The sequence below is a fragment of the Falco cherrug genome, chromosome 8 (genome assembly GCF_023634085.1).
Source record: "Falco cherrug isolate bFalChe1 chromosome 8, bFalChe1.pri, whole genome shotgun sequence".
In the NCBI taxonomy this organism is placed as follows: Eukaryota; Metazoa; Chordata; class Aves; order Falconiformes; family Falconidae; genus Falco; species Falco cherrug.
This window is the reverse complement of record NC_073704.1, coordinates 5,043,490-5,055,636: the sequence shown is the minus strand read 5'-3', so window position 1 is coordinate 5,055,636 and position 12,147 is coordinate 5,043,490. Positions and strand designations below refer to the sequence as shown.

At 37.9% G+C, this 12,147-nt stretch overlaps 1 protein-coding gene across 1 annotated transcript in view; it reads left to right on the top strand.

Annotated features, from left to right (window-relative positions):
* Positions 1 to 12,147, top strand: part of COL3A1 (collagen type III alpha 1 chain) — a 52,920-nt gene that overhangs the window by 23,533 nt on the left and 17,240 nt on the right. Inside the window, exons 6-22 of the mRNA XM_055718614.1 lie at positions 3,154 to 3,219; positions 3,843 to 3,896; positions 4,120 to 4,173; positions 4,880 to 4,933; positions 5,091 to 5,144; positions 5,578 to 5,631; positions 6,150 to 6,194; positions 6,388 to 6,441; positions 7,418 to 7,462; positions 8,195 to 8,248; positions 8,731 to 8,829; positions 8,952 to 8,996; positions 9,119 to 9,217; positions 9,948 to 10,001; positions 10,137 to 10,244; positions 11,459 to 11,512; positions 11,640 to 11,738. Of these exons, the coding sequence (XP_055574589.1) occupies positions 3,154 to 3,219; positions 3,843 to 3,896; positions 4,120 to 4,173; positions 4,880 to 4,933; positions 5,091 to 5,144; positions 5,578 to 5,631; positions 6,150 to 6,194; positions 6,388 to 6,441; positions 7,418 to 7,462; positions 8,195 to 8,248; positions 8,731 to 8,829; positions 8,952 to 8,996; positions 9,119 to 9,217; positions 9,948 to 10,001; positions 10,137 to 10,244; positions 11,459 to 11,512; positions 11,640 to 11,738 (1,092 nt within the window). The remainder of the gene's footprint in view (positions 1 to 3,153; positions 3,220 to 3,842; positions 3,897 to 4,119; positions 4,174 to 4,879; positions 4,934 to 5,090; positions 5,145 to 5,577; positions 5,632 to 6,149; positions 6,195 to 6,387; positions 6,442 to 7,417; positions 7,463 to 8,194; positions 8,249 to 8,730; positions 8,830 to 8,951; positions 8,997 to 9,118; positions 9,218 to 9,947; positions 10,002 to 10,136; positions 10,245 to 11,458; positions 11,513 to 11,639; positions 11,739 to 12,147) is intronic.

The window sequence follows — 12,147 nt, the reverse complement described above, 5'->3', positions numbered from 1 at the left end:
TGTTTACTTTCCCACAACTCAGATTTGCCTGATAACAAGTAAACCCCTCTTACAATCTCCTTTTCATCCCAGAAGCAATCAAAAGCTTTTTGCTTTTTCATTTTACAATTACCTTTTTTTTTTTACCCACAGCTATTCAGACTGTGTACTAAGGATGCTGTATCTGCCTGCTTGGCCTAGCCAAGCTTTTCACAGTGGTTGTTTTTGTTTGGTTTTTTGGGTTTGTTTTGGTTTTTTTTTTTTTTTTTTGTGAGATAAAGCATGGGTTGCCTGAGAGACTTATGCATGAGCTACTTTCCCCATGTAAAATAAATTTGAATGTTGCACCTTATGATTTTCCTTTTAGGCACAGGGATTTAGAAATATTCAGCACTGACGACATGGAGTGTTCTTGATTCAAGCAATCTGTTATATAGAGGATGTGGCGAATTGCTGTTATTTGAAATTGGCTGCTGCTTCATTAAGCATAATCATTATTTTCAGTCCAACACTGCATAACAAGGTTTGGGTAATACGTGTTGCAACACATCGAGGCAGTTCCAAGCTGATACGTTTCCATTTCTCAGGCTTCCATCACATCATCTTGTGAAATAAATTTTACTAATCATGACAGCTGTTTTTTCTGAAATGTAGTTCATTGTTTTCTCACCTTTATCTTAACTTGTTTATTTCTACTTCGTTCATTTGCTAATATGATCATCCATGCACTGGTCTTCTTCAACCATCCGTTCTTGTATTTGTTTGTTCATTTATTCCTATTCAGCTCTTCACAGCTTTTGACCACAGCTTATCATACCACCTGCATTTTGCTACTTGGTGTCTTAATATGGGATGTGCTGAAACAGGCAGATAAGCAAGATACCTTTCAGTTAACAATTATGGTTACTCCTTTCTATTTGGGCATTTTTCCTGGAGGTCCTTAGGGGTTTCTTGTGCTCTGACACCTGAATTTTGGTTAAAAAACAAACAAACAAAAAAAAAAACCCCACTAAAAAAACCCAAACAACTTAACTGGGCACCCTAGGATGTGTTCAGCCAGGATTGTCTGTATACTTTCAGGTCATATGTCCTTTTATATTGCATCATGCAATACACGACTGCAAAGCAACAGAGCAGTTACAGGCAGATGTGACTAAAATCACTAGAACTAAATTGTTTTTATTGTGAACATGACATAGCTTATTTTATTTATTAATTTATACATTTAATTTATCAATTTTCAACTTAAACACTCAGTTTGAACAAATATCCGAACTGAAATAATTTGGAAGGGTAATAAAATAAAACACGCCAGCTACAGCACTACCATTTGTCCATGGGCAGTTGCCATGCCTGCTCTTTCCTCAGTCACACATCTCTCCATCGCTGTCCTCCCACTGCCTTTCTGCTGCTTGCAGGCTGGTTTTGGACTTTACGTCACAGTTTTTCTTTATTTGCTCATATAACCTTCACATATTGCCTTGGTCTCTTTCCACCAGTGCCCATATTCTAAAGCAAACATGCTCATTTGTTCACAGTCTGGAGATGCTAGCAGCAAACAAATGTTATACCTAACTATCAGTTTATCTCCTCAGTGTGCACCTTGAAAAAAAATAATGTATTGTTGGTTTATAGCCGTATTGTCTAATCAATTGATTGCAAATGATGAATTGATGGCTCCAATTCACATTGAATCCAGAGTTATTTTACACTAAATGAGTTCTAACAATTAACAGCAAGGGACTGCTCGTATTCACATGTTGAAGGCAACCCGATTTACCCAGGCACTGACTGCTCTGCCACGTGGTGTGCTTCTTGTCCTAGAAAATACCAAATATTACAATAATTCTCTTTTTTAGACACAAGACAATCTGTGAACTAATATTAACATAGTATATTTGTAGTATAGTAGTATCCTATATGATGTATACTAGCATAGTATAGCAATGCTATTAATCTTGTATTATGAAAATTAGGTTCGTGTAATATCTGTAATAGATGCAAATCATGTACAATCTGTAATATTCTGACACAATATGAAAATTTCCCATGAAACACACGACATGCAATATTAAGCTGTGTAATATACTGCCAGTACTGCAGCAGACAGTGATTCTCATGTAATTCATATACTTCAATTGTTTTGGCTGTATCAAACCCATGAAGAGTTTAATTTAACAAAAAGCTTTTTTTAAAGGACCATATACAGGTGCAGTAAACCACTGTGCTAGCTTTCAATCGTTTTCTGTTTTGCTGTGTCAAATGCTTTTGTGGTTGTTGGTACAGGAAGTAAAAATAACAGCACTCTTCCCAAACTGAGAATTTCCTTAGTAATATTTTACCCTCTTTTTACCAGTTAAAAGAAGGAACAGTATTACTGATTTGAGTTAAACTATATGTATATTGAGATTTCATTCCTTTGCTTATCCTAGACATCATTTACTTCTTATGGCTTACTGCTGTTAAAGTTCAGAAAAGATTTCACTGGTGAAAATGCTTGCCTTACTGACAATAACAAAAATACAGCTTTAATAAAGTATACCTAATAAAGTAAGTCCTAAGAAGTCTAGTCATAAACAGAGTTCATCATACAAAGTTCTTTTAAAGGGTGGTGTATCTTTGTGTAATATAGCTCCTGAAATGCAGGTGAGAAATTTTTAAATTAGTTTTAGAAAGCACAAGCTGGCATCGCTAGACTATGGCTGCACCACTAAACATGTAGCATTAGGCTAATAAAACTGTTACATGGCAGAGAAGCTGAAGCTCATTTACTCTGTTTAAGAAATTAAGAGTTCCAGTTATCTATTCTTCCAGTTTAGGCAGCTGAAAAGCTGAGCTGTGAGCATCCTTCTGGGGGTCTAGAGAGGCGAATAGTGATTCAAAAGACAAAAATTACAGCTTTGAAAATATCTTTTGGAGTATGTTAGCTAAGGCTGCAAAGGGAAACCCAGTGATCCCTTTTCTGGAGTGACTGTAGGTACTAGATGGTGTATCTGGCAATGTGTATGTACTGCTGCTTCTGGTTCTTACTGCACCAAGGGCTTCTCACCATGGATCTTTCTCTGTAATAATATGTAAAATTTATTTCACAGTTATTGGTGACTATTACAGCTACAGTAAGCTTTATTGCTGTATTACATGAATATAATGACTATCCTTTAATCTACACTATAGAGTGGCTTTCCAGGACCCCCTGGCCCCAGTGGCCCCCCTGGCCCGCCTGGTCATGCAGGTCCCCCTGTAAGTAAATTCATCTTTTCATAATCCTCTCATATTCTTTTATATGAGCTTCTCCTTTCCTCTGTTGTAAATATTAGGTACATGTTCAACCGATAAATCTAGATACTATGCTGAAGAATGTTATGAATAAATTTAATCTCCTGTTAATTGGGCTGTACCACCTATGCACCACCAAGACTCGGTGGCCTGAGGGCTATATACACAGCATATTGTGCTTCCTTGGGTCCCCGTGTTCCCCTGAGCTTTCTGTGATTCTGTGGGGTTTCAGCTAAGGTTGCCTTAAGATATGCCACCACCTATCATCCTCTGTTAACTTTCCCAAATGATTATTCATGCAAAAAATTAACAGGAGATAAAGGAAAGTGGGAATCCTGATACGCATTCAGTGAATGTGGAAAGGGTCTGAGGTTTTGATGTACATTTCCGTTTAAAGGAACAGTTTTAATTCTTTTTTCCATCGAAGTATATTTGGCTTGGTTCTGCTGATTGCACCTTTGGTCATTTGTTGACAGTTCTGACTACCATTTTCCTTATGATTATGAGATTAATATAAAATATAGTAACACCATGGAATGATGCATGTAATTGTTCACATCATAACTGGTTTCTTTGCTGCATTACAGGGCTCTGCTGGATACCAAGGTTCCCCCGGAGAACCAGGGCAACCTGGCCCTCCTGTACGTATACATTACCTTTCACTATATCTGCTAAAGGCTATACATTTTACAAGCATGAATCTGTCTCATCACTGGGGTGGGTTAAAATTGTCAGTTCATCCTGTCTGTTTACTATCATGTATGTCAAATATACAAGTATTTTATGGCACCTAATGCGCTTTTAATTTGAAAGAGACTTAATATTTTTTTATTATTATAGTTAATATTAATTATTTTTCTACAGGGACCTCCAGGACCTGTTGGAATGATAGGCCCAGCTGGTCCACCAGGAAAAGATGTAAGTTCACTATTACTCATCCAGTGATTAATAAATGGCAAGAAAGAGAGTTTATTAAATGGTAAGACAGCAGAGCACTTGATTCCATTGCATTTAAGAATTGTTAACATCACCCTATTTCCCAATTTGACAACATGACTGTAAGAAATTAGATTTGACCTACAGTAGGTATAAATGTCCGTTCCAAAAAAGATTCAGTATTAGTGGGCAATTTGAATGACAAATTTATATTTAAAAAACCAACCAACCAACCAAAAAGCCCCAAGCGTGAATTATGCTATTTTGATCTGGTGTCAAAATAATTGGCACTTAAAAAGAAAAGCAGACAGCAGTAGTAGTTGTCTGCTCCTGTCAAATCTTGCTTTGAGAGTTAAGGCTGTTAAAACCATCTTTTATGTCACAGCCACAGCTGGGAGTCCTGGACAGGTATAGTACAAGGCAAGACAAGCAGCTAAAGTTTTTCTCCGTTTTGAGTGTTTTTCCATGAAAAATAAGTTTTCTTGTTAAAAACTGCAGTTCTAAATCCTGGTAAGTGTTTTTCAGGAGGCAGTTATATAGCAAACCCTGCTATAATCTTCCCCACTGTCTTTGGTGAAGTTCCACCTGCTTATTCCAACTCGCCTTGATCTACTAAGACTGGTTCTTTGTCAGTAACTGAAGCAACAGCACAACAGTGAAAAAAAAAACCCCAAATTTCTTTTATTAGGGAGAACCAGGAAGACCAGGCAGACATGGAGACCGTGGAATCCCTGGAATACCGGTATGGAAAAGCCCCCAATAACAATGTTCTTCTAAGCTAAGGTTTTGTTTTCCCATTTAAAATTACTCAAGTGAACGTGACACACAATGAACATTGGTTTGTGCTCTTCATACAGTAAATTTCTGTTTTATTAATCATAGTGTCTTTGTGTTTTTAGGGTCACAAGGGACACCCTGGAATGCCTGGGGTGCCTGGGATGAAAGGTCAACGAGTAAGTATTGAGTATAGCTGAGTCTGTTGCTCTACTTGAATTATGGTGTTGCACTGTTGTGCTCTTTCAATCAATTCCTTGCTAAAGAGACTGAATCATAGAATGAAAGGCCAATTTCTGGACAATGTAATCTGACCTTCTGTAGTAAAGACTGTTAAATTTTATCTGGTTACCTTGCTGTAGAGCTCCATCCCAAATGCTGTGCTGAAGCCTGCTTTCCAGAAAAGCATCCACTCTTAATTAATGTCCATGGAGAGATGAAGGAATCGGACCTGTTGTTCAAAAAGTGGTCCAATAGCTGATAGCACTCATTATTAAAAATATGCCTTTTTATAGGAGTTTGTCTTGAAGCTTAATATTTTGCCAAGAGGACTCAAGTTTCCCAGAACACAAAAGGAACACTAGTCACAGATATGGTTTTCCTTTCCCACAGGGTTTTGATGGAAAAGACGGTGCCAAAGGTGACAGTGGTGCTCCTGGTCCAAAGGTAAAACCCCATAGTGCCATCTTTGTAATAGGTAGAGTAATATCCTCATAATTTGTTACATAGCTGTGCTTTGCATATTACATAATGATAAAAATCCATTAGATGTTAAAGAAATTAATTGACTTATTTTGATATATTATAATTGACTCCATGAAAAGAATGAGACTCATTCTGAAGGAATTAGGTTTTTGGAACCACATCATATCGTGATTTTCCAGCCGTGATAACAATAACATTCTAAAATGAAAGGGCATGCCTGGATCATCTGACTTTGTTGCAAAATATTAAAGGACTGACCCTTCATGATTGTGGTTTTTTTCTGTTTTATTATTTTATTCTGTCACTTGCTTAGACTTCTCAGGCCTCACAGGTCTCAGTTCATGCTGAGGACAGTCAGCACCATGCAGAATGGGGCAATGGATTGGGCTGTCTCATTTCTGTGTCTCTTTCACTTGAACAAACCAAAAAATGTTTTCACCAAAGTTCATTCTGTCATTGGTATTTTCTTTCCATAACAGGGTGAAACTGGTCTTCCTGGAGCAGCTGGGGTACCAGGCCAACCGGTAAATATGTATATCCTGTAGTATTTAAATGGAAGCGCTTCCCAGTTAACTGAGTTACTCCTCTTCCTTTTAACTTATTTACCCTACCACATGCACTGACAATGCTGAGATACACAAATGTGAGCAATGTCTCTTTGCTCAGCCATATTATTTTGGAAGTTGTTTAACAGACTCCTTTTCTTATGTTTTCTAGGGACCAAGAGGTCCAACTGGTGAAAGAGGAAGACCCGGGAGTCCTGGTGGCCCTGTAAGTGACTGCATCTGTTGTTCTTATCCAGAAGCAGCACACATTTTGTTTCAATATGTTGAGAATTCCCTACTTCATAGATTTACCTTAAAACAGTTGTAATGCAGGGAATTAGAAAACTATATAGCATCTGTAAAATCATACATGAAAACTTTCCAGTCCCCAATTAAAGACATAACTCTTCTAACTCATGATGTGGTCACCATCTTATTTTCTATTTCCTTATTTTAAATTAATAGATTGCACATTAAAGGAGAGTTCAGTGTTTCAGCATAAGCTCAGGTTCAGCCAAGAGGAATAGGGAGGAGGAGTCAAAGCAAAGGGTATCAGCAGAAGGCAGAGAGAGGAAAAAATGCAATCTCAGAAGTAACCTGCAGGAAAAAGGTAAAATTACTTTTTGACCCAGATTAGGAGGTACATTCTTTGCTCTGAAGGAAGTCTGAGTTCATAGCGTTCAACACAATCAGCAAAGCACAGCTGAAGTATAATAAGCAGCAAGTTGTTCATACATGCACTATATAACCTGAGCAGCAGACCTGGTCTAACATGTCTACAAGAGAGGCAACAGGATTTAAATCATACCACTGTTAGGATTTTGGAGTGAAATTTTAGTCTTTTATGTGAATTACATGTAACTGTTACTTTGAAATATACGTGTATTGTGATTATATTCATTTAACCTTAAGAAATGTCCCCACAGATGATGCTTTGTAACTGTTAGCATCTTAAGAAATGTAGTAAAAATACATTTTTGCACCTTCCTCTCTCATCATTACAGTACAGATCACATAAAGCACTGGATATTCCTTCACAAAATACTTAGTTAATTATCATTTTAGAATTTCACAGTTGAGGAATCCTTGGGTCTTGGTAAACCAAATGGGAATGTACAGATACAAAAAGATGATGGGCATGATGCATGTGGGTCTGTGTCTGGGGTAGCGCTCTGTACCCAACGCCTCTCTTCTTTCTGCAGGGTGCCCATGGCAAAGATGGATCTCCAGGAGCAGCAGGCCCACCTGTAAGACACTTTACAGATGTTTGACTTTAAGTATTTGTGTTGCACAGGTCTAATTACTTCTAGTTGATGTTCTGCAGTGCCAGCAAACCCGAGGCTGGGGGTGCACTGGTTTAAGAATGATGATTTTATTTAAATAGATTTCATATCTGTGTTGATTAAGATACCTGAAGCACAGAGTGCAATAGGAGAACTTTAACACTGAAAGTCAGAAAATGCATAAATCCAGAACGAGATTATTCTTACAGAACGTACAGATGGGTAGAACTGCTGTTCTCTATGCAGATAAAATTTTGAATAGTCTTATCAATTGTATTATTTAGCTATTTGAGGTGCGCAAAAAGTTTTCTTTCCCATCTGCATAGAAACCTGAGCATGTCCACTTGTATAGGTAACAAGTATATTGGCTTTTTTTTTTCTACTACACCTTTTTTATAATTAGAACAAATTTTGAACATTTTTTTATAACTGAATCTCTTTAATGATAGCTTTCATGGTTTTTAAATTTACAGCACAGAAATTTAGCTGAACATGTAAAAGGGTAACTAAGGTGTAGGTGTGATATTTTAGGACTAGCCAAACTTCATCTTCTGCAGCATGATTTATATTTGCTATTTTGCCAGGTGTTTCCTTACTCAGAGAAAAATCCCATAATTAGACTTTTTTTCTTTAACTTAAGATTAATTCCATATGGCTTTTACCTTTTGCATTAATAGTATTTCTTTCACTTTTAAGGGTCCCCCAGGTCCCCCTGGAACTGCAGGATTTCCAGGCTCTCCAGGTTTTAAGGTATTCAGCTAAAGATGCATACTAAGATAGGATTTGGTCCTTTCTGTAATTAGCCTGCATCTTTATTTTATGAGTCCTCCTTTTTCTGGCTGCTATTACACGGCTTGCAAGCCTAGAACAGATGTGTTTTTCATATGCAGCATGAGACAAACTCTATTTTCATCACCTTCATGAATACCCTCCCCAAAACACCACTAAGTGGTAGACCCAAGCCTTATGTTGCGCTATGGGAGGGGCTCAAGTGAGATTCCCACAGCTAGAGGGGCTGTGCAGGGCTGGCTGGAGTGCATGGGTACCTTGGGCCTCAGCACCAAGCATGCCACACCAGTTTGGCTTTTGCCCTCAAGTGATGATGGTGATAACCTTCTTCCCAAATCACGCAAAGACGCCACAGTAGAGGAACAAACCATGAAGCTAATACTGATTGCCCTGGAGACAAGACTGAAATGGATTCCTTTTCTCCTTTTACTGTTTGTCTCTAGGGTGAAGCTGGTCCTCCTGGTCCTGCTGGTTCTAGTGGTAGCCCTGGAGAGAGAGGAGAACCTGGTCCTCAGGGTCATGCTGGGCCACCTGGGCCTCAGGTACATAAATACCACATGGGAACTGAGAAGTGTTGTGCCACCTGCTCTTCACAAATCCCTATGTGTCCTTTGGTTGAGTCTTAGGTCAGCAGCATTGGTTATTTGCACATTTATTTTTTCAGGGCCCTCCTGGAAGAGCTGGAAGCCCTGGTGGCAAGGGTGAAATGGTGAGTACTTTTCATATTGCTGTCTTTTGCTGCCCTGTGTTGGTGAGCATCTCTGTTTGGACTGGGCAGAGTCCAGTAACGCCATGCTTTCTTCATCTCTGTCTGCTGTTCACTCTCTACAGGGACCTTCTGGCATTCCTGGTGCACCTGGTCTGCCAGGAGGCCGTGGTCTTCCTGGTCCTCCAGGTACAAGCGGAACCCCTGGAGCAAAAGGCCCTCCGGTGAGTTACTGACATTCATTACACTGGTTGTACAAACAAATATAGTGGAAGTAGTTCTGACACCCTTAAAAAAACCCTTGAACTTGTCCTATTCACTTGAGAGGGTCTAATAAATTATTTTATAAAAACAATAGGTAATTATTTTTTATAAATATATATGTACCTTTTACACATTTATATATTGTCATATATAAAAATTATATGTAAATATGATACTATTTATTTGCTTTCCTGGTCTATCTATCAATTCAGAAACACACAACGAAAAATAGCTTGTTTAAAATGGCTACTTTAGACAAAATCTGTTGTTTTAAAACCCTAATTTCACCTGTTTGAATTCCCCTGCCTGAGTCCACAGTTCGCTACTCCCTAGTGAGTTGTATGTACCCTTATACTGCCATTTACCCCAGCAGGTTCTTCCCTGACAGCTTTACACCACACATGGTTCTTGGTCAGAGAAAATACTTAGGAATTTCAAGCAAAAGTCTCAGTGATGTCTGAAATAGCAGGGTTTTTAAAAATCCAGTAAAGGAAAGAAGTGATACAATCTTAAACACCGCTGAGTAAAATTTTATGTCTGTTTCTGAGCTAATTCCTTTGCAGAAGGTAAAATAATAAAAATGAAAAAAAATGGAAAGATGTCTTTTTCTTAGTATTTTAGTACATCCAGTAGCTCTAGAATACTAACCTGTTGCCTCCCATAATTTTATTCGCATTTTCTCCTGTTTAGGGTGAACCTGGTAAGAATGGTGCAAAAGGAGATCCAGGCCCAAAAGGCGACCGTGTAAGTGATTTTAAAATGTGTTCAGAGTCCTCTTCCAAGGAAGTCTGAACCCAGAATCATTGCCTATACAACACCCAGCGGGTATTTTTGGAGACTTCTGACTTCACTGGTGGGCTTTCTTGTTGCTGTTGCCAGGGTGAAAACGGCACCCCAGGTGCTCCTGGACCTCCCGGTGAGGAAGGCAAAAGAGGCGCAAACGGCGAACCCGGCCAGAACGGCATCCCTGGCACGCCTGGAGAAAGGGTAAGCTGCTGCAGATGACCATGCACCCCAGGTACATTTTGAGTTAATACACAGACAGCAAAACCTGGTCTTCAAAATATTTGGAGGAGAACTTTGGCTCCATATCTGTTCTCAGCAAATTCCAGATGGGAAACTGGGTTACCAAACTGGGTAGAATTCTTATATAGCTCCTCCTCTGAATTGCAGCACTTGCATCTATCTCAGTCTGTAATTAATTTATTTTTTTTCTTCTTCTGATACTGGAGAAGCAGTGATCTTATGTACCTGGAAGCTGTATCAGAAGATTAGTGCTGGAAAGCAACCATAAACTGTGGCAACTATGCAGGAGGGGAAGAAAAGAAAAAAAACAAACAACCAAATTTCAAAATTACTTCTCCATTATCAAAAATGAACAATTCACAAAATTTCAGTTCTAGAAAGAGAAAATAACACTAATTCTTCTACATTCAGGATATGTTTTTATGCCAACATTGTCATTGTCAATAGATCTTAAATGTCAATAATATCAATAATAATATTGTCAGGACGTCTTATATTATACTATCTTTAGTGCCAACAGGTTTTTTAGCTAGTAGGTTCAAGAACTTTCCAAAGAGCATTCTCACAAAGGAATTCCTGGATTGATTTATTCAACAAACTAAATAGCAACATCCTTACAAATTTTAGATTTCTGTTCCCATCTGAATCAAATGAAATTGTTTTGAGCTATTTATAACTCTTAATTTATTAATTGATTACAGTATTTGCTGAAACTATGAAGAAACTGAAGATGCACAGTGAACAAATTAATCATATTAAATATATAAATGGTTTGCAAATTAAATTTTATAATTCAAATTTCTTGTAAGCAATGAAGACAGTAGTAAATGTAAATATTTAAACAATACTATAGAGATCTTGAATTAGAAGAAAATAATTGTTCAAGACAAAGTGTTGTTTCATTTTTTATATGAATTTAGAAACATACATAAAGTAACTAATGCAGGGACAGTTAAAACTAATGGAGGACAGGCTATGATTTCAACAGAAGGGATATATCCCGAAAAGATAATTCTGTAGACATTTTTGTCACGGTGAAATGTCATTTCCATCTCTTTCTTTCATTAATTTTCATAATAGTATATCTAAGGTTAATAGTTTAGAAAAAAAACCCTCAGTTGCCATTACATAAGTCCTATTGCCCATGATCCATATTTTGTTCTTTTATTTGGCAGGGCTCCCCTGGTTTCCGTGGCTTACCTGGTAGCAATGGGCTTCCCGGTGAAAAGGTATGGGTTTTCCTCTAAAAAAACAAAATCCAAAACTTCTGGAGAATCCATCTGAATTTGAACGGACAATTTCAGATTCAATATGATGCTGATTTCCTTATGGTGAATGTCAACATCTCTTTTTCAGGGTCCTGCAGGTGAACGTGGTAGCCCAGGTCCTCCTGGCCCTAGTGGACCCGCAGGAGAGCGTGGACAGGATGGAGGCCCAGGGCTTCCTGGAATAAGAGTAAGACAGGACATCTTAAAGAAAATGAGATAAACTCCATTAGAGATGCCTCATCTGAGTTGATGCAATAGAGGTGTCCAATTAAGAAAAAATTGCTGTTAGTTCCTTTCAGTAGAGTACGTACATTCATAGCGCAAGAGAGAACCATGCAGAGACATGGGGCATTCAGAGAACATCTGTCACAAGTGGATGGGGAAGCTGAATTAATGAATCTAAACAAAATGAATCTCTGAAGATGAACGTGCTCCCAGTTCTTAGAGTGTGCCATGTGCTATCATGAGATACAGCTTTAACCTCAATTAGCATTGGATGATTTTCTCTATTATCTATTTATATTTTAGCAAATATTATAATTATAAAAGGCATTATGTTTATTATATTTAATAGGCATATACATATATATTTAAAT